The sequence below is a fragment of the Eleutherodactylus coqui genome, chromosome 4, assembly GCF_035609145.1.
Source record: "Eleutherodactylus coqui strain aEleCoq1 chromosome 4, aEleCoq1.hap1, whole genome shotgun sequence".
Taxonomy (NCBI): Eukaryota; Metazoa; Chordata; class Amphibia; order Anura; family Eleutherodactylidae; genus Eleutherodactylus; species Eleutherodactylus coqui.
This window is the reverse complement of record NC_089840.1, coordinates 170,416,693-170,442,749: the sequence shown is the minus strand read 5'-3', so window position 1 is coordinate 170,442,749 and position 26,057 is coordinate 170,416,693. Positions and strand designations below refer to the sequence as shown.

Below are 26,057 nucleotides of genomic sequence, written 5' to 3'. Positions count from 1 at the left end.
ATCCCTCTGTGATTCAGGGTGAAGGAGCTTTATAGTTAATTGCAGTGTGTACAACACTTGTCCTTCCTTACACAGGAACATGCTCATTTTCCAAGGGCGGGAATTCTAAGCTGTTTCCTTGAGTTGTTGCTGAATGTTTCTCAGCTCCTTTCTGTCTCTCAATATCAAAGAGCTGCTATTAGGATCTGCAATGAAGTAGAAGCGATGTGAATTTAGTCACCGGTGCTGTTTGTTTGGCATGAGGATAGAAAGTCAATTATTTGCTTTCACAGCGGACACATTCTGACGCTCTGCCCTGCACAGTAAAAGCTTTAACAGGCTGGGCTTTTAATATTTTAGCAAATTGCCCAATCGGGTTTGGTTTTACGCAACTGACGGCCTTTAAAGATTCAACAGAGTGTCGCTGCAGAGTGGGATGTGTGCCCCCCCCCCCCCCGTCCTCCGCTAGACAACAGCGAGTGGTTTCTAATGACAATCACATTTGCACTGAAAAAAAATGGAAAACAGATATCTGCAAAAAGCTATTTGATTCCTTAAAGTGACTTCCCAACAAATAACATACATAACGTGCCGATTAGACCAATCACTATTCACTATAATTAGCTCATCTGTACCCAAGCAAGCAAATATTATTATGGGAAAACCAATGTAAGGGTACCTTCACACAGGCAGGATTTGCTTCTGACTTTCCGCAGCAGAAATAGGCAGGGGCCTATTTGTGTGGATTTTGCCGCAGATTTTGCTGTGGATTTGATGAGAATTTAAAAATTTGCATTTCAAAGGTTAAAATTTGCTGTTAAAATCTGCAGCAGAAATTGACTTAGTTGGAATTTTGTGCAGTATTTTTCTGCTCAATGTGAATGTGATTTTTCAAATCATGTCCACACAACTTGTACTGTAAATGATGTAGAATCCACTGTGGAAATTCCGCAACATTTACATTCTGTGTGAAGGCACACTTAGGCCGCAGATGGACAAGTAAAAGTTACACCCAAGATTCTCGGGCACAACTCACATTGGATAGCACATAGATGCACATCCATGTACAGTCTGAGCGGTGGAAGCAGTGGACATTGCACTCTCATCTGTGAATTGGACCAGAATAGGAAATGCAGCAATGTTTGTACATGGACCATCAGTCTATAAAACAGTAACACTATTCTGCATTGCCTTATTGACAGGTCCGAGTTTTGTCTGAGCTCACCCACCAACTCAAATAGAATTTGGGTGAATAAAATTGGCCATGTGAATGGGCGACTAGAGAGCCTTTACATGTGACGGTTTTGAATTGGATTGTGGCGCAGAGCTGCAGCAGACTTTACCCCTTCAATGGAAAGGATGAAATGTGCTGTAGATCAGGGTCAAAATCCACACAAAGTGGTGTGGATTGGTGCAGATCTGCTCTAAAGTACACAGTACAAAATGCGTTTAGCACCAAAATACTACTGCTGTGGAAATTACTCAGCATTTGCATTAAGGGGCTTGTAGAGGAAATTTCATGAAAATAAAATTTTAGCTCCAAATTGGCAGTGTTTTTGAAAAACGCTGCAGATTCTAAATCAGGAGCATTCCTATTTCTGTTGCAGCTTTCACCCCTTGAATTACAAGGGTAAAAATCTGTGGCAGATCTGCAAGCAAAGCCACGGTAAAATCCAAACCATTTAGGTGTGACTTTGCAGCGGATTAATAAAGCCCACAGCAGATATGAAGGTGCCCTGGGGGTATATGCACACAGAGTGATGCAGATTTTCCATAGAAGAATTGGCTGCGGAAAATCTGCAGCATTTCATAGTACAAGCGATGTGGAAAGCATTTCAAGAAATCTCAACCACATTCTGCAGTAGTGTTTGACTTGCACTGCGGATATTAAATATGTAGAATTTCAAATGATGCTATGGATTTTTACAGTGCATTGTTTCATCCACACCAAAACCCCTGCAAAATCTGCGTCATTTGATGAGAATTTTCCGAGCATTTACCTTAAGGACAATTACAAGCATATTTTTCTGCCGATTTTTGTATTATTCACAGCATTTGTTGGTTATGGGAAGGGGTGAAATCCGCTGTAAATTTGCACCAAAATCTGCTGCCAAATTTGCACCGTTTGGTGCAGATTTTGCTGCTGCAAAATTTCCATGCAGATATTTTAAGGCTTTCTTCATATATAGTCCTTTTTTTCTGGAAGTTTTTTCTTGCTTAAAATCACCATAAAATTTGTGCATTTTTGGCAAGTGTTTTAAAAATACTTTAAATTATGAATTTCATGAGTCTCTTAATTTTTTTTTTATTACATACGTGTATTTTTTTTTCCTTTTAGAGAAGCCTCAGGGAAAAGACGTGAAAAGAGAACCATAGCAAGAGCATGAAGCAAAAAAACCACAACAAAGGTAGGAAAATGCCACTAGAAATGCACTTTGAAGTTCATTTTATAACCCCCTATTGACCTACATCCAACATTTGGCTGTAAATGGCTGCTGTCAGCATAGTTAGTGGAAACCCGCCCGGGAATGGGAGAATTCATGTGCAGAACTGAGGGAGAAGGGGGTGGGGCTGTCAACAGTTAGGCTCCACCCCTGCCCACCATCCAGCTCCTTTCTTCTCTACAATAGGACAAGGACCCTTGACGTGGGCCTTTGGGCTTCTGTATTTTGACCAAAATATTAACGAATGCCTTGTATTTATTGTTATATTCACAGCAAGTGGTCTGGCTGTAAATGCTCGGGGAGCCAGGGCGTCGGTCCAGTGTCGTTCACTTCGAGGTGCAGGATGCATATAAATGCTCCCATAGTATGAAAAATTATCACAGGCGGCACTAACAGCAGCCATTTTATACCATCACGCTACAATTGCTTCGTATGAGCAACAGAGACTATTTTGCTCTTAGGGGCAGATTTATCAAGCTATCTGTGAAAGCACCCTAATAATAGGAGAAGGCACAACACAAAGCAACAACAGTCAAACGACAGCAGTGCCATAGACAATTCGCATGTTGGGATACTCTGGTTTTATCATCTGATTATATACATTGTTTCCTAACTACAATTCTGGCACAATCACAAAAACATACATGATGAAAAAAGAAAGTTCTTCAGAAATGTGGCAAATGCTGGCGGTTGGAAAAGTCGATCTCTTTAGAGATGAAGTGGTTAATGAAACTGGAACAGACTGCTACAAACACCAACCCCATAGTGTTAACTAAACTAAGATGAATCCTGAAACACTGCTTTAAACTCTAAGAGCAAAGCAAAGAGAAATAAATGCCAGAAGGCAACCCAAAAAAGCCTTCCTGAAGGACAGAGCCTGCAGCTAAACCACAAATCTCACTTGGAAAGGAGAAGCAGACAGGGACCTGCATAATAGAGGAGAGATCTGTGGAATATCATACACATCCTGGAGCCGCCACTGGTTTCAAGGAAGCATTTCAAATACACATTACAAAGACTGCCGTATTTTAGAAGTGCCCTCCATACTGCTTCTTACCCTCACAGGGCAATATGAGGGAAAGCAGAAAGCCCTGATTTTCATGTGGAAGAATTATCAGCTATAGAAGTTAAAGCTACTAAATGTACAACCATGAAACCAAGCTCATCCATGTAAATGGACGAGAATAGGGCATGTTGCAATTTTTGTTTCTCACGGACCATAATGCTGTGGGGTTTTTGGTGTTAAAACTAGAGATGAGCGAGCACGCTCATTTAAGGCTGAGGCTCAAGCGAGCATCGGTTTTTTCGAGTAACTGATTACTCGTCCGAGCACCATGCCGCTCCTCCCTGCATGGTGCTCAGACGAGGAATCAGTTACTCGAAAAGACCAATGCTCGCTCGAGCATCAGCCTTAAACGAGCGTGCTCGCTTATCTCTAGTTAAAAAGTTTTAAAACTATAACTGTACTTTCAAAAACTTTTGATATGTCACAGATAGATAGACATATACACAAACACACACATACACTCTTTGTCAAAACGCACCCCCAGAAGCTGTCAACTTGCTGCAGAACTCAGCATGCGGATCCATCTCAGGCAGATATGTAAATGATGAGAGTTATGGTGTGATTAAATGAACGTTCTTGTCACCTGAGACCCTAAAAGTGGTACCCCTTTCCCTATCCAAGGCTCCCAGAAGCTCATTGTTGACCACTAGACAACTCTATGATGCAGAGAAGAGATTTCATCCTGTTACCAGAGTCTTACAGGGGGCGCATTATTGAGATGTGAGAAGCTGGATGGTCGTATCGACAAATTGTACCCCACCTGGGCCATTCTGACCAGACTGTTAGGAGGTGTTGAGATCAGTGGATGTGTGCGGGCACACAAGGTGACCAGGCTCAGGACGCCCCCAACAGACCACTAGTAGCACCAGCACCAGCAGCTCCAACTGTTTAATTGTCCGCCATCCAGAGAAATGAGGCACCATTATTACACCCCTGTGTCTGTCTGAACCATTTCCAGGCGCTTGGCTGAAGGACATTTGGTCAATCAGTGCTCATTACATGTACGGTCATTGACAACCACAGTCGGCTCCATTTGCAGTGGTGTCATGAACAATGGATGCTACGGAGTGGAATTGGTTTAGTTTGGGCACTAATGACGGCCACGTTCATGTCCGGAGACCTAGAGGTGAGTGCCTCAATATTGCCTCTGCTGGTGTGATGGTCTGGGGGGTCATCGTACAGTCTGTCATCCCTAGTAGTGGTACGAGGGACAAATGACAGTTCAGCGATATATTCAGGACATCCTGCAGCCACATGTGATCCTCTCATGGCACATTCCAAGAGACAGCAGGATAATGCTCAGCCGAACACAAGGGGGGCACAGGAAGCCCCCACAATACTGAATTTGCAGGATCTAGAGGCACATTTGCAGCAAATGGGGAATGATATGCCATAGGATACCATATGGAACCTGTATGCCTCCATGGCCACTCGTATCACATCTTGTCTCCAAGATAGAAGCGACCCAACAGGATACTAGACCCTCCATGCCCACCTGTATCACATAAAATCATAGAATGGTAGGGTTGGAAGGGACCTCTAGGGTCATCTGGTCCAACCCCCTGCTCAGTGCAGGATTCGCAAAATTATCCCAGACAGATATTTGTCCAGCCTTTGTTTGAACACTTCCATTGAAGGAGAACTCACCACCTCCCGTGGTAACCTGTTCCACTCATTGATCACCCTCACTGTCAGAAAGTTTTTTCTTATATCTAATCTGTGTCTCCACCCTTTCAGTTTCATCCCATTGCTTCTGGTTTTTCCTTGTGCAAATGTGAATAGTGCTGATCCCTCTGCACTGACAGCCTTTCAGATATTTGTAGACCGCTATTAAGTCTCCTCTCAGCCTTCTTTTTGGCAAGCTCCCAGATCCTTTGACCGTTCCTCATAGGCCATGATTTGCAGACCGCTCACCATCTTGGTAACTCTTCTGTGAACTGGCTCCAGTTTGTTGACGTCTTTTTTAAAGTGGGGTGCCCAGAACTGGACACAGTATTCCAGATGAGGTCTGACTTTAGAAGAGTAGAGGGGGATAATTACCTCACGTGATCTAGACTCTATGCATCTCCTAATACATCTCAGATTGTGTTTGCCTTTTTGGCTGCTGCATCACATTGTTCACTCATGTTAAGTCTACGATCAATTAGTATAACCAATTCTTTTTCGCATGTGCTGCTGCTTAGCCCAATTCCTCTCATTCTGTATGTGCTTTTTTCATTTTCCTTGCCCAGATATAGGACTTTGCATTTCTCCTGGTTAAATATCATTGTTAGTTGTTGCCCACTGTTTAAGCTTTTCTAGATCTTCTTGAATACTCTCTTTTCTTTAGTGTTAGCTATCCATCCTAGCTTTCTTTCGTCTGTAAAAGTGATCAGTTTTCCATCAATTTCCTCCTCCAGATCATTTCTAAAAATGTTGAACACTGGGCTTGGATAGATCCTTGTGGTACCCCACTTGATACATTCTTCCACTTGGATGTGCAGCCATTTATGACCACTCTTTGAGTACGCTCACTCAGCCAGTTGTGAATCCACCTAACAGTTGCCTTTTCAATCCCATATTTGGTCATTTTTTTCAATAAGTATGGTAAAAGATACATCCTGTATCCAAGCTGGAGGCGGTACAACAGGGAACCTTTATGCCCAACTGTATCACATCTTTTACCAAAGCTAAAAGTGGTACAACAGGGTACTAGAACCTCCACGCCCACCCGTATTACATCTTGTATGAAAGCTAGAGGTGCTACAACAGGTACTGTCTGCCTGTATCACATCTTGTATACAAGCTAAAGGCGGTACAACAGGGTACTAGAACCTCCATGCCCGCCCGTATCACATCTTGTATCAAAGTTAGAGGCAGTACAACAGGGTACTAGAACATCCATGCCCACCCGTATCACATCTTGTATCAAAGTTAGAGGCAGTACAACATGGTACTAGAGCCTCCATGTCCAGTCGTATCACATCTTGTATCCAAGCTAGAGGCGGTACAACATGATACTAGATCCTCCATGCCCAGTCGTATCACATCTTGTATCCAAGCTAGAGGCAGTACAACAGGGTACTAGAGCCTCCATACCCGTCAGTTATCCACAATAAATTACCCTTTTGCTCTGATATTGTAATCATTTACTGATATCAATGTTGCAATCACAGAGAAAGTTTTATCCTATCCGACAACTTCTAGGGGAGATATGTTACTGACAAAGAGTATATATAAATATACTCCTTGCAGGGGAGGGTAGATACTGACAATGAATATATATATTTTATATACACACTCCTTTTAGTGGAGGGATGTGACTGACAATGAGTATATATATACGTACACACACACTTCGCATGTGTTTCTGAGTGAAGCATGTTAGCTGTACTTTCAAAAAATGTTTAACATGTCATAGTTGGATAGGCAGACAGATATACACACATATAACTACATACATTATATATACATACACACATACACATATACATACATACATGTATACACCCATGCACACACATTGCCTATACTTCTGAGTGAAGCATGTTACACATTATTTAGCAGTGGTGTGTGCTGCAAGTTTGAATTATGACTCATTGGGACATTGTCATTTCAATCTTCCCTGACAGCACCGTCTCGCACTCAGAAGCAGACACTGGAGACAGTTCTCTTTCACAGCTGTCAGCGGTGACAGTTTCCCATCTGAAATGTTGATGAGTTGTGATAAGCAGTGATACACACAGCATCATGTACTAGGACAAATTATCCCTTCAGGACCCGTGCTAGCTCTGACTACCATGGATTATAGGTGACCCAAAGAGAAATTCCAACACACATTGCCCATAAGTCATCATCTTACAAACTGGGTGATGAAGCAATTCAAGTACACGTTTTATCACAAATTTGTTAAAGGTTATTCCTGCATATTCCCAGCCTGCACAATGGAGAACTAATCCAGACGTAAAAGTCCTTGATTGGAGATATACATTATGTGAGGTCCTTGGGGTGATTCTGGGATTTATGAGCAGAAACAATGATTATTCAAAAGTTGTGCAAATGCAGCAATTTAATAATAATAATTATCAGCTGCCTGAAATCCAAATGGCTAAGAAACTAGCAGAAAAATCACTTACCTCTTCTACTAACCTAACTTACATCATAATGCAGTCAAATTCTAACCTATTAATTTAGTGCAAATGATTTACCTATACAGCAACAGCATGCATGGAAATCTGTTGTCACTTTCTCCGGACTGTGACCATGCAAAGTCCCACATATAAATCCATTGGACATAATATCCAGAAAGCCAGGAGAAAAAGCACTGGTTCTTGACTTCAGGTGAAGCAATATGGACATGGCAATTTTAAGTCCCCTTGTACATAATAGGGCAGCCATAGTGGTACATGAGGACATACTGGACATTTGTATGCCTCTGGTTTCCTATAAAAGCTGAGGTTTTGTTTCTTGTGGAATACTTCTTCTAGAGAGAATATACAATATATGACATATAGCCCCTGGCAGAGCATCATAGGGAGGCACATGGAGTCTCTGTGGCTTCAAGAAAACCCTCACCTTTAATAAGGGAAGTCTGATCTAAGGGCAAAGGCTTTTTTACTCTAACCCTACAAATGCTGAAAACTGCAGAACAAATGTTATATTTTCTCAGAATCAGGTGACAATTAAAACTGTCAGCTTTCTTGCAATGAGTCTTATTTGTAAGGGTCCTTTCATAACAAAAATCAAAAACTATACAATCTAATACCAGGATGTACAATTGGTTTGTTTGGGCTAAACATATGCTAAAATTTTACATAAGCAAAACGTTGACAGCTTTCTATCAGTATACGTTTTTGCTCTTTAGTAGGCTGCTGCACTATTCAATATCACAAAAATATATACACATACTGTATATACATCGCACACACTACTATACTTTTTCAACTCTTTTTCTTACAATGGTCATTGCCATTTTTTAGCATGTCTTACACAATAGAATTGTGACCAATGTGTAGGACAGCAGCTCGGGGGGAAATAGTCTGGATTTTTAACTTCACAAAGTCACTCAATGAAATGAAATAAAACCCTAAAATAACCTATAAGTACATCCACACGGTGTTTGAAGCTCTGCTGTTGCATATATATTCATCAAATATGGGAAAAGATCCCAGAACAATATGGAAGGAAACCATTCCCCAAGGCAACGACATTTCTCTTCTCCACTGTGTTGGAAAACATTTTCATTAATAAAGAGTGGATTTCCTGAGTGTAATATGAATGTAGCCTTAAAACAGCATGTAACAGCCATTTCTCAGACTGATCTTTATAGGCACGCTGGACCTCACTGTATTCATCTCTATGGTGGAAAACCCTCATACTACTGTCACTGCTATTCCATAAATGCCTCGTGCTTCTCCATCTCATTACATGTTATAAAAACTACAGGAGTGGTGCATCTTAAAGATATCTGGCAGTCACGGATAGAGCTCTACTTGACCTTCTACTATTTGTTCTATAAAACTTCACTATTTCAGTAAATTTCCTTAAAAACTTAAACATAACTTCTTCAATTTTTCCAAACTGTTAATATCTTCAATGTTGTCTCTCCACCCTGACTCCAGTAGCATCTCCTCTTCCACTCTGTCTGTAGCCTCTTTTTATCTTCACCTCCCGGCCCACACCCTCTACCTCTCATTTCTAAACTGTCTCCCTCTATTCCTTTCTCTGTCTTACTGCAGCTCTCCTCAGACAATCATCGGATGCCAGCTCCCACTTTGAACATCCCACCTCATCATACAAACTGACACAGTTATGCTTTTCAAAAACCCGCAGCCAATCTGTTAATCATTACTTATTTACAAACGCCTCTGGGCCTGGAGGGGCTTGTAAGGAGCGTGCACGATACCCCAGTCAGCTTCGCTTTCTCTGCTCGTGAAATAACTTAAATAAATAAATATGTGCGAGGAATAGAGAAAATAAATAAATAAATAAGGAAAAAAGGAAACACTCCCCCTTAGGCAACCTAAACCCATCACTTTCCATTGCACATAAGATGTACTGGATAACACTAAAGTATTTAATATATATATGGTATAATATACCTACAGGAATGGCCTTTTGTGCAGAGCATGGCTGTCTGGTATTTGGTAATTTGATGTTTTGCTAAAGGCAAAAGCATAAGAAAAAAAAGGCACCTAGTGTACTGAGCTGTCAGTGGGATTCTCTAGGGCCTGTAGGGTAAAGATGTACCCTAAAGCATCAGAATCTTGACATGGCTTTGAAGCACATGAAAACTGTGTAAATAACTCCCTGGAATTATTATCACTCAAGATCAAAGGAAGGAGAGAGATTTAACAGAGCTAGAAAAGGGGGTGAGTGGATTCCGGCTCTGTGAGGCCAGTTAGTGTTTGCAGAGTTTCTCCGCTTTTATTATTTTTGCAATTTGGAAACCAGCAGTACACGGCAAAAATATATATATCTTTTTTTTTCCTATTTAAAGCACTTTGCCCACTTCTGCTGCAGGGTGACTTGGCTAGTAACTCAGCCTTTAGGCCTAGATACGATTTAGTTACAGTGTTTAAAGTTGCTGAAAATCATTTTAGATGCATTAGTGTACATTGATTTGTACATATACAGATTATTCTGCCTTTTTGGACACACATAATTACCATGAATATATCTTTCACATTCTGTTTTGCTTTCAACTGATTCTTGTGCAAGTTCAACCTTAGTAGATCTAACTTTATAGTTTAAAGAATCTTACTGTATATAGAGGATTCCTCAATATTGTCTAAATCACATTCTATTTGGTGGAAGCTATTCTGATAAACTAGTAGTGTATATTTCTTGTTGCTTCATGGTCAGCAGACATAGGTAATTCCCAATACTGCTCTATTATAAGATTAGCTTTCACTTATAAGGGAGGCGGCTACGATCAGTGGATACAACATATTAAAGAATTGCTGTAAATACAACATCCTGATAAGTTAAGCATCAATAAATGTTACTCTTTCACTTGAAGTGACTCATGCAAGAGAATGTACATGCTGACATACGGCATCTTAAGGAGCACTTGTCACTGAATTTTAAATGACTATATAATTTAGGCCTCTGACACACTTGCCGTGTGCCTGATTGCGCCCGATAGCTTGCTGTGTGCTGTCCCATACACGGACTGCCCGTGCATTGACATGCATGTGATACATACAAGAATAGGACTTGCAATGAGTTTTTTCACACAGTCTGTATCTCCATGAAAAAACTCGGTAATGTGCTGTCTCATTGAATATTATGGGTCTCTATGCTGTCTGTGGGTCGTCCATTTTTTTTTACATCTGACACATGAATAAATTCTAGTGTTTCGGAGGCCTTACAATGATTTTGCCTTCTGATTTTTTCTCTTGCTTTTATCAAGATCCTCTTATTTTGTATAGAAAAGCAAGTCTCTAAAACTTAAGAGATGCGCTCAACACGTCCTCGCCCTTTTATTAAACATTCTGAGAATTCCAACAAGATTTTGACTTTCCTGCGATATTTCCCATCTATACTGACTAGGATTGTCCTAGAGATACATGCAGGACAAGTACTACTCATGCATACAAAGTGTCAGCACCAGCACGTGCATATTCCGTACTATGCCCCCTTCCAGTGTTATGGCCGTAACCACTGACTCAACTTGCAGATTTAAATACAAACTAGAGTAGCCTATTATATCATGAAAGTCTGCGAACTGCAGTGGCTACCTATCACTTGTCTGAAGGGAGCATGTTTTATGCTGGATGCAATCGCTGCACAATGCCAGCAACTTCTCAATTGTCATTTAACATAAAAGCAGTATGGCTTATTTGTAAGAAATTCACCAGCGTGCAACTCTTACTTCCTATCCTGCCGACAGCTCCCAACAAACTTCTGAATGCTCTAATTATTGCGCTGTCACGTCACCGCTACATTGTGTAACTTCAGTAAAGCCTCAGACGAGCAGCTTGCATGTTATTAGTTTTTCTCTCCCTTCACCGTCTAAATCAATTAATGAAGATTTGATTTCAATCGACAGCATAAAAGGGAAGGTAATTCTCAGGTTCAGCTCAGATTGTACTAATTCATTCAACATAGTCCCAATGAACAGATAGTTGTACTCACAGGCAGTGCTTCAAAGGGAGACTAGCCTTAGGCTAGCATATCATGGGAGCTGGCTGATTGGTTCACGTTATCATTAGTGCCACCGCTTGTTTGCAGCTACACATGAACAGGACGAGGGGAGAGTGCTCCCACTTTAGAGCCGTCATATTTTTCAAACGCCTTTTCAAATTGTTTTCCATGACAGAAATTGTTTTTTCAGCTCTGTCATTACCTGCTGATACGCTGACAGAATAAATACTCACGCTTTAAAAAGCCATCTAACAACCCTGCAGGTTTTTTTCACCCATTCTCATTTTTTTCCCTTTAGCTGCAACATTTATTTCGAAACAGTAAAATAGAGACGAGGGTTTAAACACATACTGACAGATTGCCTGCTGCTTTGTGGAAGAAGAAAAAAACTTTATCCAAGGGTAAAGACAAGCCTTTAAAGACATTCGACTCAGCACACAGAGTTAAAGTTCTCAATACGTCAAGACTGAGCCTAATTCTTCAACACCATGGACAGCTGTCAGATGTGTCTAAGCAACATCTACAGCACCTCGGACAGCTCTTTAACTCCTCACTAACATACAAATATGTTTCACGGAAGCCACCACTATATGCCCTAGATGCTGCTGAATATGTTACATTTGGAGTCGCTATCCTCTTTTGAACAAAGATGAAAGTTGTACATTTGCATCAGCCTATGAAAAGAAGCCGCAGTAGTTTTCCAGACAGATTGCTCACAAATGCCACATGGTCATAGCTACAGAGGATGTAAAGCCTTACCCAGACCCCCATTCCTGAGATGGCACAAAGGTCCTGTTTCACATAAGAAGTTACCAGTATTAGAAATGGTACATAGTAAGTGAGTGACCGTGGGGCCAAGGAACTTCAAGTTACCCCCCTATCATACCATAATAATAACTCCTTAGTCTGATGAGGCATTTCCAATAGCTGTTCCTGTCTATGCTTGGTTGGGCGTGATACCATATGTAACATGTTAGAGAAATGACCTTGATGCCAGAGGTTCTCTTTAATATCATTTTTGTTGAACTGGAGCTATAGTTTGCCAGCTGTTGAATCACAAAATAAATTACAGCCAGCAAATAAAGTCTTGGAGAGCAAGTAGATCCCAATATTTTCAAACCACTTACCTCATCATGTTGGGTGAAGAATTAGGAGAGTGCCGCATTCCTCCATTCCTTTGCTTTTTTTTAGGCGACAATGCTGATGGCTGCTCATCTTCAACTGCAAACACAGGCAAAGCGGTCAGGCAGGGGAGAGTGAGGAGGACTGTAGACAGAACACAACAAGATACTAACAGAAGAAGAACAGAGGTGAAAGGAATACAGACAAAACATGGAACAAGTCAGCCACTCACAGCTTCACCACCACTAGCCTACAATGAGAAGGACAGAAGCTGTTAATTGTCAGGACGCAAAGCACGCTGGGAAAACAGGATTTGAGATAGGGGTTTCAGGCACTGCGGGGTTAAAGCCCAAACATTTACTTGCTGGGACTAAGAAATAAAATGCCATATTCAGTTCATGCAGGACCCCCCTTCTAAACAGATTAGCTTATGATAGTATGTAAAGTTCTACCCCCAAATCTGTCGCTATTTTATTGTCAACCACAGACGCAATGCATGATAGATCTTACGTAAGCTGGTAATTGTGAGACGGTACCCGTCAAGGTCAACATAACTTCCTCCATATTAGCTTAACATCCTGTCAACTGATTAATTAGAGTTTAATATCTATCCTCTATATATGATTAGTGTGCTGATCGGCTATGGTGAATGCTATACAGCTGTCATATACATTCCAATTATATGGATCTAGAAATTGATTTCTAAAAAATGAATAATCTAGTGTGAACATTTCAGGTTGGGTCTCGAGTAACAAATATTGGTTAAATCTTGCTGAACCTGGATGCATGTGGGGCATAATCTGATTATGGATCCGTAGGTTTCTTGTATTTTCCTCTACTGTGGTGCTTACAGTAACATGATGTATGCCTTTTCACTCCCCATTAACCAACGTGCAATGTTAACCTACATGCTAATTCTATCCTGGGAAGCCTCCAACCTAATCTTCAATTACCTCCTCCCCTACTGTATTTCTAGACATGTACTGTTAGCTGTTTGTTCTATTAATTAAACCCTCAAGGGGTATGAAATGTATTGGATTAGCATAGACTTCATTTCAGGGCTCTGCAGAACAATTTAAGGCTCTGTTAACCTGTTAATGGTCTGCTTTTGAAAGAAAGTGTTTGCTGTAAAACAAAGCCCTGGAACTCGTCAGTAAGCAAGAATTGATCAGCAGAGGAGAACTGACATATAAATGTATATCGCACATCTAGATTACCGGAAAAATTCACATCGGCTGAAAAGTACAACTCAAAAGTTTATTGTAAAAGCTTCTAATTTCCTCATCTGATAATAATGGCTGGTTAAACTGAATATGATTTAAAGGTAATCTGTCATATTCAGCGGAGCTACCTGCATAGCTCTACACGTGGTCCAGCTGACTCTATCACCACTTTTCTGTTTTCTCATACTTGCCTTTGTTTTTCGATACAGGCTCTTCTTAGATCGGGCTTCCAGCACTAGGAATCTGTCATATGAGCAGTCTTCAAGAATCACTGTCAATGAATGCCATTGGACTTGACTGACAGTCTGACATTGCCCATTGACAGTGAGCAGTGGGGACCGCCCACTTGACAGATTCACAAGTCTGGAAGCTGATTTTAAGAAGAGCCCATTTGGACAAGTGGTGATAGAGTCAGCGGGGCCGTGGCTGTAGAGCTATGCTGCTAGCCTCGCTGACTTTACAACAGCAGTATGCAATGCTAGTTTTCAGTCTAAAAACATGAAAACCTAATGGAACAGAAACATACTGAAAACAAATTTTAAAACGGAACCCCTATTGAAATTATGTATGTATTTCCATTTTTCTTTTTCTAGTGCTGGAACAGATAAACGTCAATTGTGCAGGACACACAACATCAGTGTCAATTAAGCCTATACTGTCACTGATCTGTCAGGGCCCAACAATCCCTAAAATGGTGTTTCCCCACACATCAATGCTCCAGGCTTACTGTTGTGCAGGGAACTACCCCATTCACATGACCCAATGATCAAAATGTTATGGAAAATCCTAGTGATACGCCAGAACATTCCAACATGAGAAAAGGCACCTGACCTAAACTTGTTGAAGTCACCCTCATTCCCAGAGAGTGAACACAAGGTGACTCGTGGTGCTTACCACACAAGAACATTTGTTTTTAAGCCCTACTCTATAATAAAAGCAGGACTTATTGTACAGAACTCATTTGGTATATAGTGCAAATGACCAGTTACATGTTCTCCTATAAAGCCAGAAATTAGTAAATACTGGTTATATATGAGTATATACAAAGTACTTATGTACAAGAGGTTATATACAAAGTACTCCTACATTGCAAATTAGAACATAATACATTTTTCTTCAATCTTGAGCATTAAAGTCGTACAACACATACAGAAATACATGAAAACTAACAAAAAGCAGGATAATTCCGCACACGCATTGGTTCTCGTCTTTCATTATCAGGTACAACAAAGTCCAAACCCGCTTTTGCTGTCTGAATCTGTATGTCGCCTCTCTGGTTAATCCCCACCTTCTAAATTCATCACATTGTTTAAGGTCCATAATTCTACGCTCATATCTTTCAAGTGGAGCTACAGTTTACGGATTCAGAGCTCTGCATCTCCTGTACAGGGACAATTCCAACGATACAACTCTGTCTGCCTGCAGCTATCACTACAGCCGGTTTCAGATAAGTGTATTTCAGCTCCATATTTAGTCCTTGTTTTGTGGACTGTAATCTAGAGCTAATGTAACTCTTTGTACCTATTCACATGGCTGTATTTTTCACGGCCATTTTTAAAAACACAGTATGACTTATGTTTTGCCTCCGTATTGCTATTATTTTCTATTGAGCAAATACGAATCAATATTTGCCCAGTAAAAAATACTGATTGAATACTGCTGAACTACTGATGACATATGGCTGTAATGTCATCTGTAATACGGATCCATATGATGATGATAAAAGATAAATCTGTCACATTTTAAGACTGTCTAGTCTAAGTTCAGATCGCCAACTAGTTGCCTAGTTTACAACAAAAATTGTGCCAATATGGTGGTGCAATTTGACGCAGTTTAGGCCATGCCCCTTTCCCAAACACGTTTTTTGAAAGAGCCTAAAAACATGTTAGAAGCCAGGTAAGACGGTTTTCTGGTGTGATTTGTGCCAGAAAGCTGAAGTTCTTGAATAGTAAATAAGCCCCACTATGCAGTAAGCTCCCTTTAGAGGTGGCTGCAGACAGACTTGAAAACCTTAAAGGGGTTGTCCCACGCCGAAACGGGTTTTTCTTTTTTTCAATAGCCCCCCCCGTTCGGCGCGAGACAAACCCGATGCAGGGGTTTAAAAAAAAAAAACGGATAGTACTTACCCGAATCCCCGTGCTCCGGTGACTTCTTACTTACCTTGCGAAGATGGCCGCCGGGATCTTCACCCACAGTGGACCGCAGGTCTTCTCCCATGGTGCACCGTGGGCTCTGTGCATTCCATTGCCGATTCCAGCCTCCTGATTGGCTGGAATCGGCACACGTGACGGGGCGGAGCTACGAGGAGCAGCTCTCCGGCACGAGTGGCCCCATTCAGAAGGGAGAAGACCGGACTGCGCAAGCGCGTCTAATCGGGCGATTAGACACTGAAATTAGACGGCACCATGGAGACGAGGACGCCAACAACGGAACAGGTAAGTGAATAACTTCTGTATGGCTCATAATTAATGCACGATGTATATTACAAAGTGCATTAATATGGCCATACAGAAGTGCTAAACCCCACTTGCTTTCGCGGGACAACCCCTTTAACTTTTAATTCAGGTAGATACACAGTTTAAGGAAGGCTTGATGTTAGATTTTTTTGTATAGTTTTTTTAATGTATTTTCTTTACAAAGGAATAATGAAAAGCTTTAAATACCTTGAGGATCAGCAAAACGTTACAGTTGTTAGTCACAACAACTCAAAATCGCCACACATTTTAATGAAAAAATCCAGTAGTCAAAATTTTCCTGTAGGAATGACATCGTCTCTATTGTGGCATTTTGGCAATGTTCTATGAGATTAATAGGTCATTAAATGGGGGTAAGAGCATTCGGAATGCCATAACCACCAGTAGGTTTCGTGACAACCCCACACGTTACATTGTTCATCAGAAACTTTATTTGAATAACAACTTCTATATTTTTCCCAATACTAATAATACGAATGTAGAAAATTACTTGTAAACTAACGCTGAAGAACAGCTTAGGATTGTGTGCGGGTCCCGTAGCAGTATGAAGACTGTGCAACATGACAACAGAAAGGAGAACACTATGGAATCCTTTTCAAAAAGTGGGGCAGGAGACGGGGGTTTGTTACAAAACTACAAATCAAACACTGAAACCAAGTATTTGCTTTGCTGGGTCAGCTTTTATGTTTGCTCACATTAAATATATGCCAGAAAATGATGAGAATGCTAACTAGACCTTCAGCTGTTCCTCCATATGATGCCACATGAAAGGATATCATTTCAACAGGATACTAGTAGATCACACAAATGGCAATTTTTCAGTAAAAATCTAGCTCTACATACATAGCTCTTGACTGAACCCGGGTTGCCTAGGGTGGTAACGATATTTCCCTGGCAGGCTCAGTGCCCGCTGCAACCTGAGGTTGGTAGAGTTCCCTGTATCAGAGGAGCCCAGTAACCCCCAGTGCAGCAGAGAGGGATCGCTCGGTAGAAACAGGCTTCCTTTGCGATTATTGACAAGAGGAATAGGATCTGCTTGCTCCAGGCTGAGTTTAGAGCCGGGCACAGAGTTGGAGGTGGCATTCGAGGGAACAAAGGATAGCCTGTACAAACTTAATCTAGCTTCTTTCTTTGTAGCTGAAGAGGAAGAAACAAAAAATTGAACAATTAGAAGCGTAACCGGAAAATAAAACGGGGCCTATTAAATTTGGAATTTCTTTCTGAGATTAAAGTTTCCTTCTAGAAGAAGACACAAGGACAACATGGCCCACAGGACAAGATACAAGACGAGGAAGACTGGCATTACAATAATACCATTAGGGATACATCAATGATTTTCTCACTAGCTTCACCTCTGTAAGCGCAGACACTCTTACCAGAATTGTATGTAATTAATCTCGTGACATGTATCCCCAACAAACAACATTGTGGGCTTCTTCCCCAATATTTGAGTTCAACCTCAAATCATCTTCTCTGAAACAAGTATATAAATCAGATAAAACCAATTACATATTTTAGGATTACATCCGTATAAGTCAGAATCACTAGAAATACAGTAGTACATTACAAAACGTTTGATTTACAGCCTTGTAACAGACAACAGGACAATATGTTCAATGGCCGCCAGTCTTGGGATATTTGACCTTAACCAAGCACAAAATTATTAACCCTAGGACAGGCATTTTATATCTTTTTTTTCATTCTCGCCTCCAAAGAACTATAATTTTTTCTTTTTCTATCACGATAGCGATATGAGGGCTTTTTTTTGCGGGACGAATTGTATATTTTAATAGCACCATATAATGTACTAAAAAGCTCTAAAAAAATGTAGGTGGAAAAACCATAATCATGCCATTGTCTGGTTTTCCTTGTTATGGCGTATACTGTACAGTAAAAATGACGTGTTGACTTTATTTTGAGGATCATTATAAGTATATCAATGGCAAATTTATACAGTTTTTATTATTTTGAAAAGTCAAAACCTTTTGTGGCATATGACTTCTGAACATTTTTTCATCCCACTATATGTTATTCCACTTTTTGTGGAGTGCGGGTGACCAAAAAAAAAACACAATTCTGGCATTGCATATTCTGATGTTTTATTAGTTCAGACTTTTTTGGATGTGGCAATTAAGTTGATTTTGTTTTTGATCTTTACATGTTTAGAACTTCTAAGGTGAAAACTATAATTTAGATAGAGTAAAGATACCTCCAATTACCGTGTCAACTGCTCAGTATCTTGCGGAGACACATTGCAGCCAATGGGGTACAGTGGGAGCTCCTTGCCTTTTTCTAATCACTTAGATACCGCTTATTAGCATTGAGCGAGGCATATCAGCCAATAAAAATGTAAGTCTAAAGGGGTTAAACAAAGCTATAATAATCTTTATTTATATATCGCCAACATATTTCGCAGCGCTTACAAAACAGGGGGAGAACAGAAACAAAACCACTGTTACATGTGGAAATCAGTTGATGGAAACAGTCGGGGTGAGGGTCCTGCTCCAACGAACTTACATACTACGGATAATGGGGTGATATTGAAAGTAAAGGTGCTGGAGATGTGCACGGTATGGTGAGGTAGAGAGTGTGGGATGCTATACACAGATATTGGTTGAATTGGGCCGTGTAGTGGCCAAATCGGTGTGACTGCAGGGGGGCGGTTGATTGCGGCTAGCAGGGATTACAGTCAGTAGGTCAGGGAGCATGTTATCAGGGGGAGTACAGAGGGATTTGGTTTAGGAGATGTGGTACACCTCCCTACAGAGGTGCGTTTTTAGAGCACGCCTGACGTTTTGTGTGTCAGGGGTTGCCCGAATAGTTTTGGTTAGTGCGTTCCAGAGGACTGGTGCTGCTCTGGAGTAGTCTTGGAGGCGGGAATGAGAGTTTCGAGTTAAAGGGGCACTTAGGGCTTAGTCACACAGGCGCATCAGCGCCCGTGTTCCTGCACTAAAAGACGGCCGCACTGCAGATGCGGACGAATCTCCGCAGCGCCGGAAGAAAGAACATGTGACCGGCTCCATTGCTGGTCATGTGTTCTTTCTTCCGGCGCTGCGGAGGGCCGTCCGTCCTGAAGTGCGGCCGTCTTCTTCGTGCAGTAACACGGGCACCGATGCTCCCGTGTGACTAAGCCCTTAATCTGACTTTGTTAGCGGAGCAGAAGGCGCGGGCTCTAATCCTCACCATTACCTATCGAAACAGTATGGTGATGCGTGCCGCTGGCCTCATATTCATGTCTTTAGAAAGTAAAACACTCATTTTCATTGTCTTATAGCATTTCGATACAATGTTTAGTCAAGTACCTAAAAATCTATGGGGAGGAGCAAATATATTTATAATAGTGTTAAAAAGGAGAACCTCAACTTATGGCAACATGAGGCAGATCTGATGCAAATCTGTAGAAAATCCACGGCAGCTAAAAGTGTAGAAAAGGGTGCCGTTTGTGTGGGTAAAGGCTGTGGATTTGCCACAGATTTCAGTCGGTGTGTTGCAAATCTGCGCTGCACATCCATAGGAGAAATTGACATGTTGCTGATTTAACATCCCTGGCAGGTCGGTTAACAGTTTGGATAAGATTTATTGAACATTGCTTGCACAATAAAATGCTGTGAATTTCCTGCAGGCAGTTCCTCTGCGGAAAACTGGCTGTGTTTCCATTGAGCTGACCTATCCATAAAGTTGCCTTTATTTTCAACACTGCTTAAAAGGGATATTTCATGGTTGGAGCTATAAAGGGTGAAAAGGCAGCCGGTGTTCCTGAGCTCAAGCACCCCAATGCCACACTCTATATGATAACATCTGTGCTATGGGGGACCCTGTTACAGATTAGCATTGGATCCCAGGCGCTCCTAAGAAACACCTTTGCTGTCCGGGAAGAAAACCCCTTTACAAATACACTACAGTGGAATTCTTTTCCCGTCTCTCATTCTGAAGGACCCTGCTTTACACCGACAGCCCATTGATTTGAATGACCTCATTGTAATTCTTAGTTTCCTCTGTTTTAGCACTGTTGGAAACTCAATGCTTTGTGCCACATTCCTGCCCAGATAACTGCTAATTTCTGAGCTTTCCAGAAAGGGACAACCTTGTATCATCTTATTATGGAAGAACACTTCTAAGGAAAAGTGATTAGTGTTATCAAGTTATCAACTAGAATAATAAAAAATGTTCCAGTGTTTAGATCTTACTAGGTATTTCACCCCCTACTGTTCTTTTGATTCCCTCTCTGCATGTCCACCTACTGTGCCAGCACTGGTGGTCGCACACGCTCAGTAGCTCTCTGGTGGAAACTGTTGTACACACATGGTGGAAGGGTTCCTATAATTCTATAGGCCCCAGTAAGAATCAGTGCAGTCGAAGTCGCTTCTCTCAGAAACATTCAACATATTAGGTGATCTTTGGAGAAAAAAATCAAAAGAGCAGAAGGGGAAGCCGTATCAAGTACTGGTATTGGCTAGACTCAGGAACATGTTATAAAATGATTTCAAAAACAAAAAAATTGTTTTGGGGGATCTCAGAGAAAAAACTAACACTGAACGATGGGACAACCCCTCCAAGGAGACGTGAGCAATTTATATCACTAGCAGCAAAAACAGTGTATAGCCTTCAGTAAGCTTACTCAGGGGTGCAAAGTTGCTTAAATCTTCGGCAGCCATTTTTGTGGGAACACTTGTTAAGTGTTCGTTAATAATCCTTTCTGTGATATTTCTTCCATATACAGCCAAATTGTTAAAGTCTTAAGTCTTATTCAACAACAAAAAAGAATCTTTAATTGAAAATAGAAAAATAATCGTGACATGAAACTGAGTCTGAATTTCCGAAGTGCACAGGCCAAAAAATTTCCTTGATTTGTTCTTGTGGTAAAAGGGTTAACATGGTAACTGCTAGGAAAATACAGCTTCAACCTTTGTGCTGTTAGCTCTGAGCCATCCAAGGATGCTTATTGCAGCCGTCAGCTGCCGCATAGACTTAAAACCCGGCACGATAACTCCTAGTCTCATCTGCCCCTTGTCAAACCCAGGAAGCTGGCTGCGGAGGAGACTCGCTGTGGCAGCTTCACTGTGGAACTGGAAGAGCCCAGACGGCCCCTGTCTCTCCCTTTCTGGGCAAAGCAAATGATGGCTCCTTAATGCATTCTTTATCAGAGGTATTTTTCCCTATTACTTTCCTCTCTCTACAATTCCTTACCAGGTCAAGTAAGCCCAGGAGAGAAGGCATTAAAGGGGCTGCCGTAAATACAGCTGATGGCGGTGCTTCATTTTAATCATATGAGGGAATATTTTAATAGATTGAAATACAAAAACCTGAAATACAAGAAGGTGATTTCCTTACAACTGTTCAAGTGGACCTTGCATTAAGTTGTATGAAGAATGACAAGTATTTGGACGGACAATACACACAGAATTACATAGAGATAGCAGCCCAAAGAAATAGCTCAGTGTAAAGTCAGACAGCAGGTGACATTAGAAATGGTTTCGTTGTCTCTGACTTGCCATCTTTAAACCTCTAGTACTGTACTTTAAGCGTCTTCCATTTAAGCATCATCAGCCAGTGTCATTCCTTTCCTTGCTTCCCCACCCTGCATGCACACATCTGTCCTTGTCAGTCACAAGTCTCCCATCTCAGTCTGTCTCATCTAATCCATACTTTTCAGCTAGCACTGTCTCTTAGATTAAGATCAACCATTGCTCTGAGTTCTTCTGTCTTGTTCTTCCCGTCTTAATTAGCCTCTTGTATATATCACTGGGTAATTCGAAGCCTATCACTAGTAATCTCTATCAACCTTTCAATATCTATATATCTTTCACAGAGCATCCATCTCCCCCTACCCTCTATTCACCTTTGCTGATATATCAGCTTGCTGTCTAACTAGGTGACTGTTTTTTAGGTTCTGCACCTATCTCCTGTCTGTCAGAGCAGTTTTCCTCCTCTCCATTTCACTTCCAGGCTCTGCACCTACCTATTAGTCTATGTTGGTAGAGCTATCAATCTCCAGCTTGCTTTTTCCTGCACTTTTCTCATGAGATGTTTCCTACAGGGATTAAAGGACCTGAAGCTCAGTTCGCTGTACCCGTGCGCTGCCAGCCTTATTCAATCTTCTACCAAACGCCATGCTTCATTTGTAATGTGGCCGGGTTGGTAGAACAGCAAGCTGCTGCTTTCCATAACCTAAATACTCAGCCCTCCTTATCTTCATTATTTCTTCAGAAAACTTCACCTCTTGCTTTCTTTGTTTGTTTGATATTACACAGCACAATGTAGACATCTTGTAACACAGGTGTGCAAAAAGAATACATTGTATACAATACACTCCAAAGGGAAACCAATGGAAATCTATTACAGTCAGCATAGAATAAGACATGCAAGACAAAGGATTGAAGGGGCCGACCGTGGCACCTGAACCAACAGGGCTCCGACGGCATCACGATCTATGAGATTCCTGCCTAGCGATATTCAGAGGGACCTTAGACATCTACGTGGAACATTCTGATTCACTGCCGCTCACTTGTACCCATTAGAGCAATATAACATGAACAATTAAAACATCATCTGAGTGCTTAATAGTTAGGGAGATGATACATAGTAATTAATAGAGACTGGGAACAAGCAAGTGTAAAATATACAAATGCCTTCACTCTATTCTTCACATTATGCCAGTGCTATAGCAGTATGTACGCATGGCTCTAAAATTATGACATTCTCTTTCCTTGTACATTAACCCTTTAGTGACAACCAATACGCCTTTTTATTGACCTCACTAATGGGCTTGTAACCTGCACTTACAACTTTTTAAGGCTATGTACTGACTGCGCAGCTCCTACTCTAACTGCCAGATACGGAGAAATCTCAGATTCTGCTAATTTAACCCCTTACAAGCCACAATCAATAGCAACCACAGCATTTAAGCAGATGACAGGGAGAGGGGGTTTCTTCTGTTACCCATCGGCATTCTGCATTGTGTTTGCAAGGTAACAATAGGTCTCCATGGCAGCTGGAAGCCTGACAAAGGCTTCCATGTGAGTCTGTCTATTATGCCCCGCCTCCAGCAGAGTCTAATAGGCTGCTGTCATAGGCTTCATAGAATGCAATACATAAGTATTGCAGTGTACTATCCTAGAGATCAAACTATCGCAACTTCAAGTCTCCCCAAGGGACTAAAAAGTAGTGTGAAAAAGTTCAATAGAGTTTGATTGAAGATTTTTAAAAATCCAGTTTAAAGAAACCCCTTTTTCAGTGGATAAAAAATAAAGGATTTTAAAAAAGCAGCACATAATAATAGGCATTACCACCTTTGTAATGACTCAGAAAACTATAAATTAAAACTAAAATATTTTGTTATGTATCGCACATGGTGAACACCATAAAAATAATTTTAGAAATGCCAGTATTGCTACTTTTCTTTTTTTTCATCTCCCAAATATCACAGTAATAGGAACTCCAAAAATCACATGTACCTCAAAATGGTACCAATAAAAAATACAACTTTTTCTGCAAAAAACAAGCCCTCACAGAGCTCTGTCGCCAGAAAAATAACAATGGCATGGGTCTTAGGGCTTAGTCAGACGGGCGTTTTTTCGCCCATCCGCATGCGTCCGGCGATTTTATAAAACCATTGCTTTGCAATGGTATCAGACACATGAGCGCTTTTTAATGCGCTCGTCCGATAAATTATAGAACAGAAATCGCAGATCGCACCTATCTGCGATTCCTGTTCTCTTCTCTATATGCGCTCAATGGGGCCGGCGGCAGCAGCGCCGACCCCATTGAGAACATATAGTAGACAAATCATTCTCCTCTGCCACAGCTGTAACAGCTGTGGCAGAGAAGAATGATGTTTGCCCATTGAATTCAATGGAGCCGGCAATACAGCCGGCTCCATTGAAAGCAATGGGCTGCCGGCGAGCGCGGGATGAATTGTCGGGAAGGGCTTAAATATATAAGCCCTTCCCTGCAATTCATCCAGAAATGTGTAAAAATAAAAAAATATATATATACTCACCTTGTCCCGGCAGACGGAGTTCAATGCGGCCGGCCGGCAGTTCTCCTGAACTGCTCTCTGTAGTATTCAGCAGCCAGGGACTTAAAATCCCCGCCTGCTGAATGAACTGCCTCTGATTGGTCACAGCCTGACCAATCAGAGGCAGCTCTCACTCACACCCATTCATGAATTCATGAATGGGTGAGTGAGTGCTGCCTCTGATTGGCTCAGAGCAGGGACCAATCAGGGGCAGCTCTCACTCACACCCACTGCCAGCTGGCTGCGCTGAACTCCGTCTGCCGGGACCAGGTGAGTATATATATTTTTTTTATTTTTCCACATTTCTGGATGAATTGCAGGGAAGGGCTTATATATTTAAGCCCTTCCCGACAATTCATCGTGAGATCGCCCGCAGCGCATTGCTTTCAATGGAGCCAGCTGTATTGCCGGCTCTATTGAATTCAATGCGCTGGACAGCTCCGGCCCGTTTCTATTGAAACGTGGCTATGAGCAGTTTTTTCGGGCGATTTTTCGGCCCCGGTCACGCGATCCGCAAATCGCGGCAAAAAACGCCCGTGTGACTAAGGCCTTAGAATGCGGCGGTGCAGATTCAAATTTTTTTTTTAAATAAATGTTCCTTTATTGTGCACTATTCTATTGTGTAGTAAAAAATAAAGAAATCTACATAAACCTAATATGGCAGTAATCGTGCTGATTGGATAAGAACGTTATCATGTTATTGTTACCGAATGGCAAACTCTGTAACAACAAGACCTGGAAACAATGGAGGAATTTCTGAGGGTTTTTTTTCCATCTCTGCCGAAAATATTTTTAATTAAAGTTATACAATACAAAATATGTACCCCACAGAGATGCCAATAAAAATACATCTTGCCCCCCCCCCCCCCAAAAAAAAACAAGCCCTAATATGGCTATGTCAACAACTCCTGGATGACTTCTTCTTTTATTTGTGACATTGCAAGAAGCTTCTATATAGGAGATAAACCTCAATGATCTATCAGAATGTGTTACAAAACAGATCCTTCAGATCCACTATGAAATCCCCAACCCGTAACATACGAGCCTCATAGGTAAAAAGATATTGTTGTCAGAAGTTCTAGCGACTTATTTCTAGTTCTTACATATATTTACAGCAGCACTGAAACCTCACTGATGACTGCAGTTTAGAGAGTGGAGATGGACATAACGGTGACATTCAGCGAGATCAATGATTGGAGAAGGACCGGGAGCTAAGGGCAGCGTTACATGGCATGATTATATACCAGTCATCCTGCTTTGGGGCACTAGCGTAACTATAGGGGATGGGGTTGCACCCAGGCCCAGGGGCCTTAGGGGGCCCATAAGGCCTCTCTTCTCCATATAGGGAACCCAGTACTATGAATAAAGCATTATAGTTGGGGGCCCTGTTACAGGTTTTACACTTGGGCCCAGGAGCTTCAAGTTACGCCTCTGCATTAAGGGGTAAGAAACGTTGGGGGCCCCAAGATAATCTTTGCACCCAGGTCCATGAGTCTTTTGCCATGTCCCTGCTTTAAGGGGTCTTTCACACAAGCGTAAATATGCAGCACATTATGAGCGTATTTTTTATGCACACAATTCACAGTGAATCGAGTCCATTAATTT

General features: G+C 41.4%; 1 protein-coding gene across 2 annotated transcripts in view; it reads right to left on the bottom strand.

Moving 5' to 3' along the window:
• Positions 1-26,057, bottom strand: part of KCNMA1 (potassium calcium-activated channel subfamily M alpha 1) — a 466,431-nt gene that overhangs the window by 70,352 nt on the left and 370,022 nt on the right. Inside the window, exon 19 of one of the 2 annotated variants that reach the window (XM_066600372.1) lies at positions 12,744-12,882. In XM_066600372.1, the coding sequence (XP_066456469.1) occupies positions 12,744-12,882 (139 nt within the window). The remainder of the gene's footprint in view (positions 1-12,743; positions 12,883-26,057) is intronic. The other variant, XM_066600373.1, reaches the window with a different exon arrangement.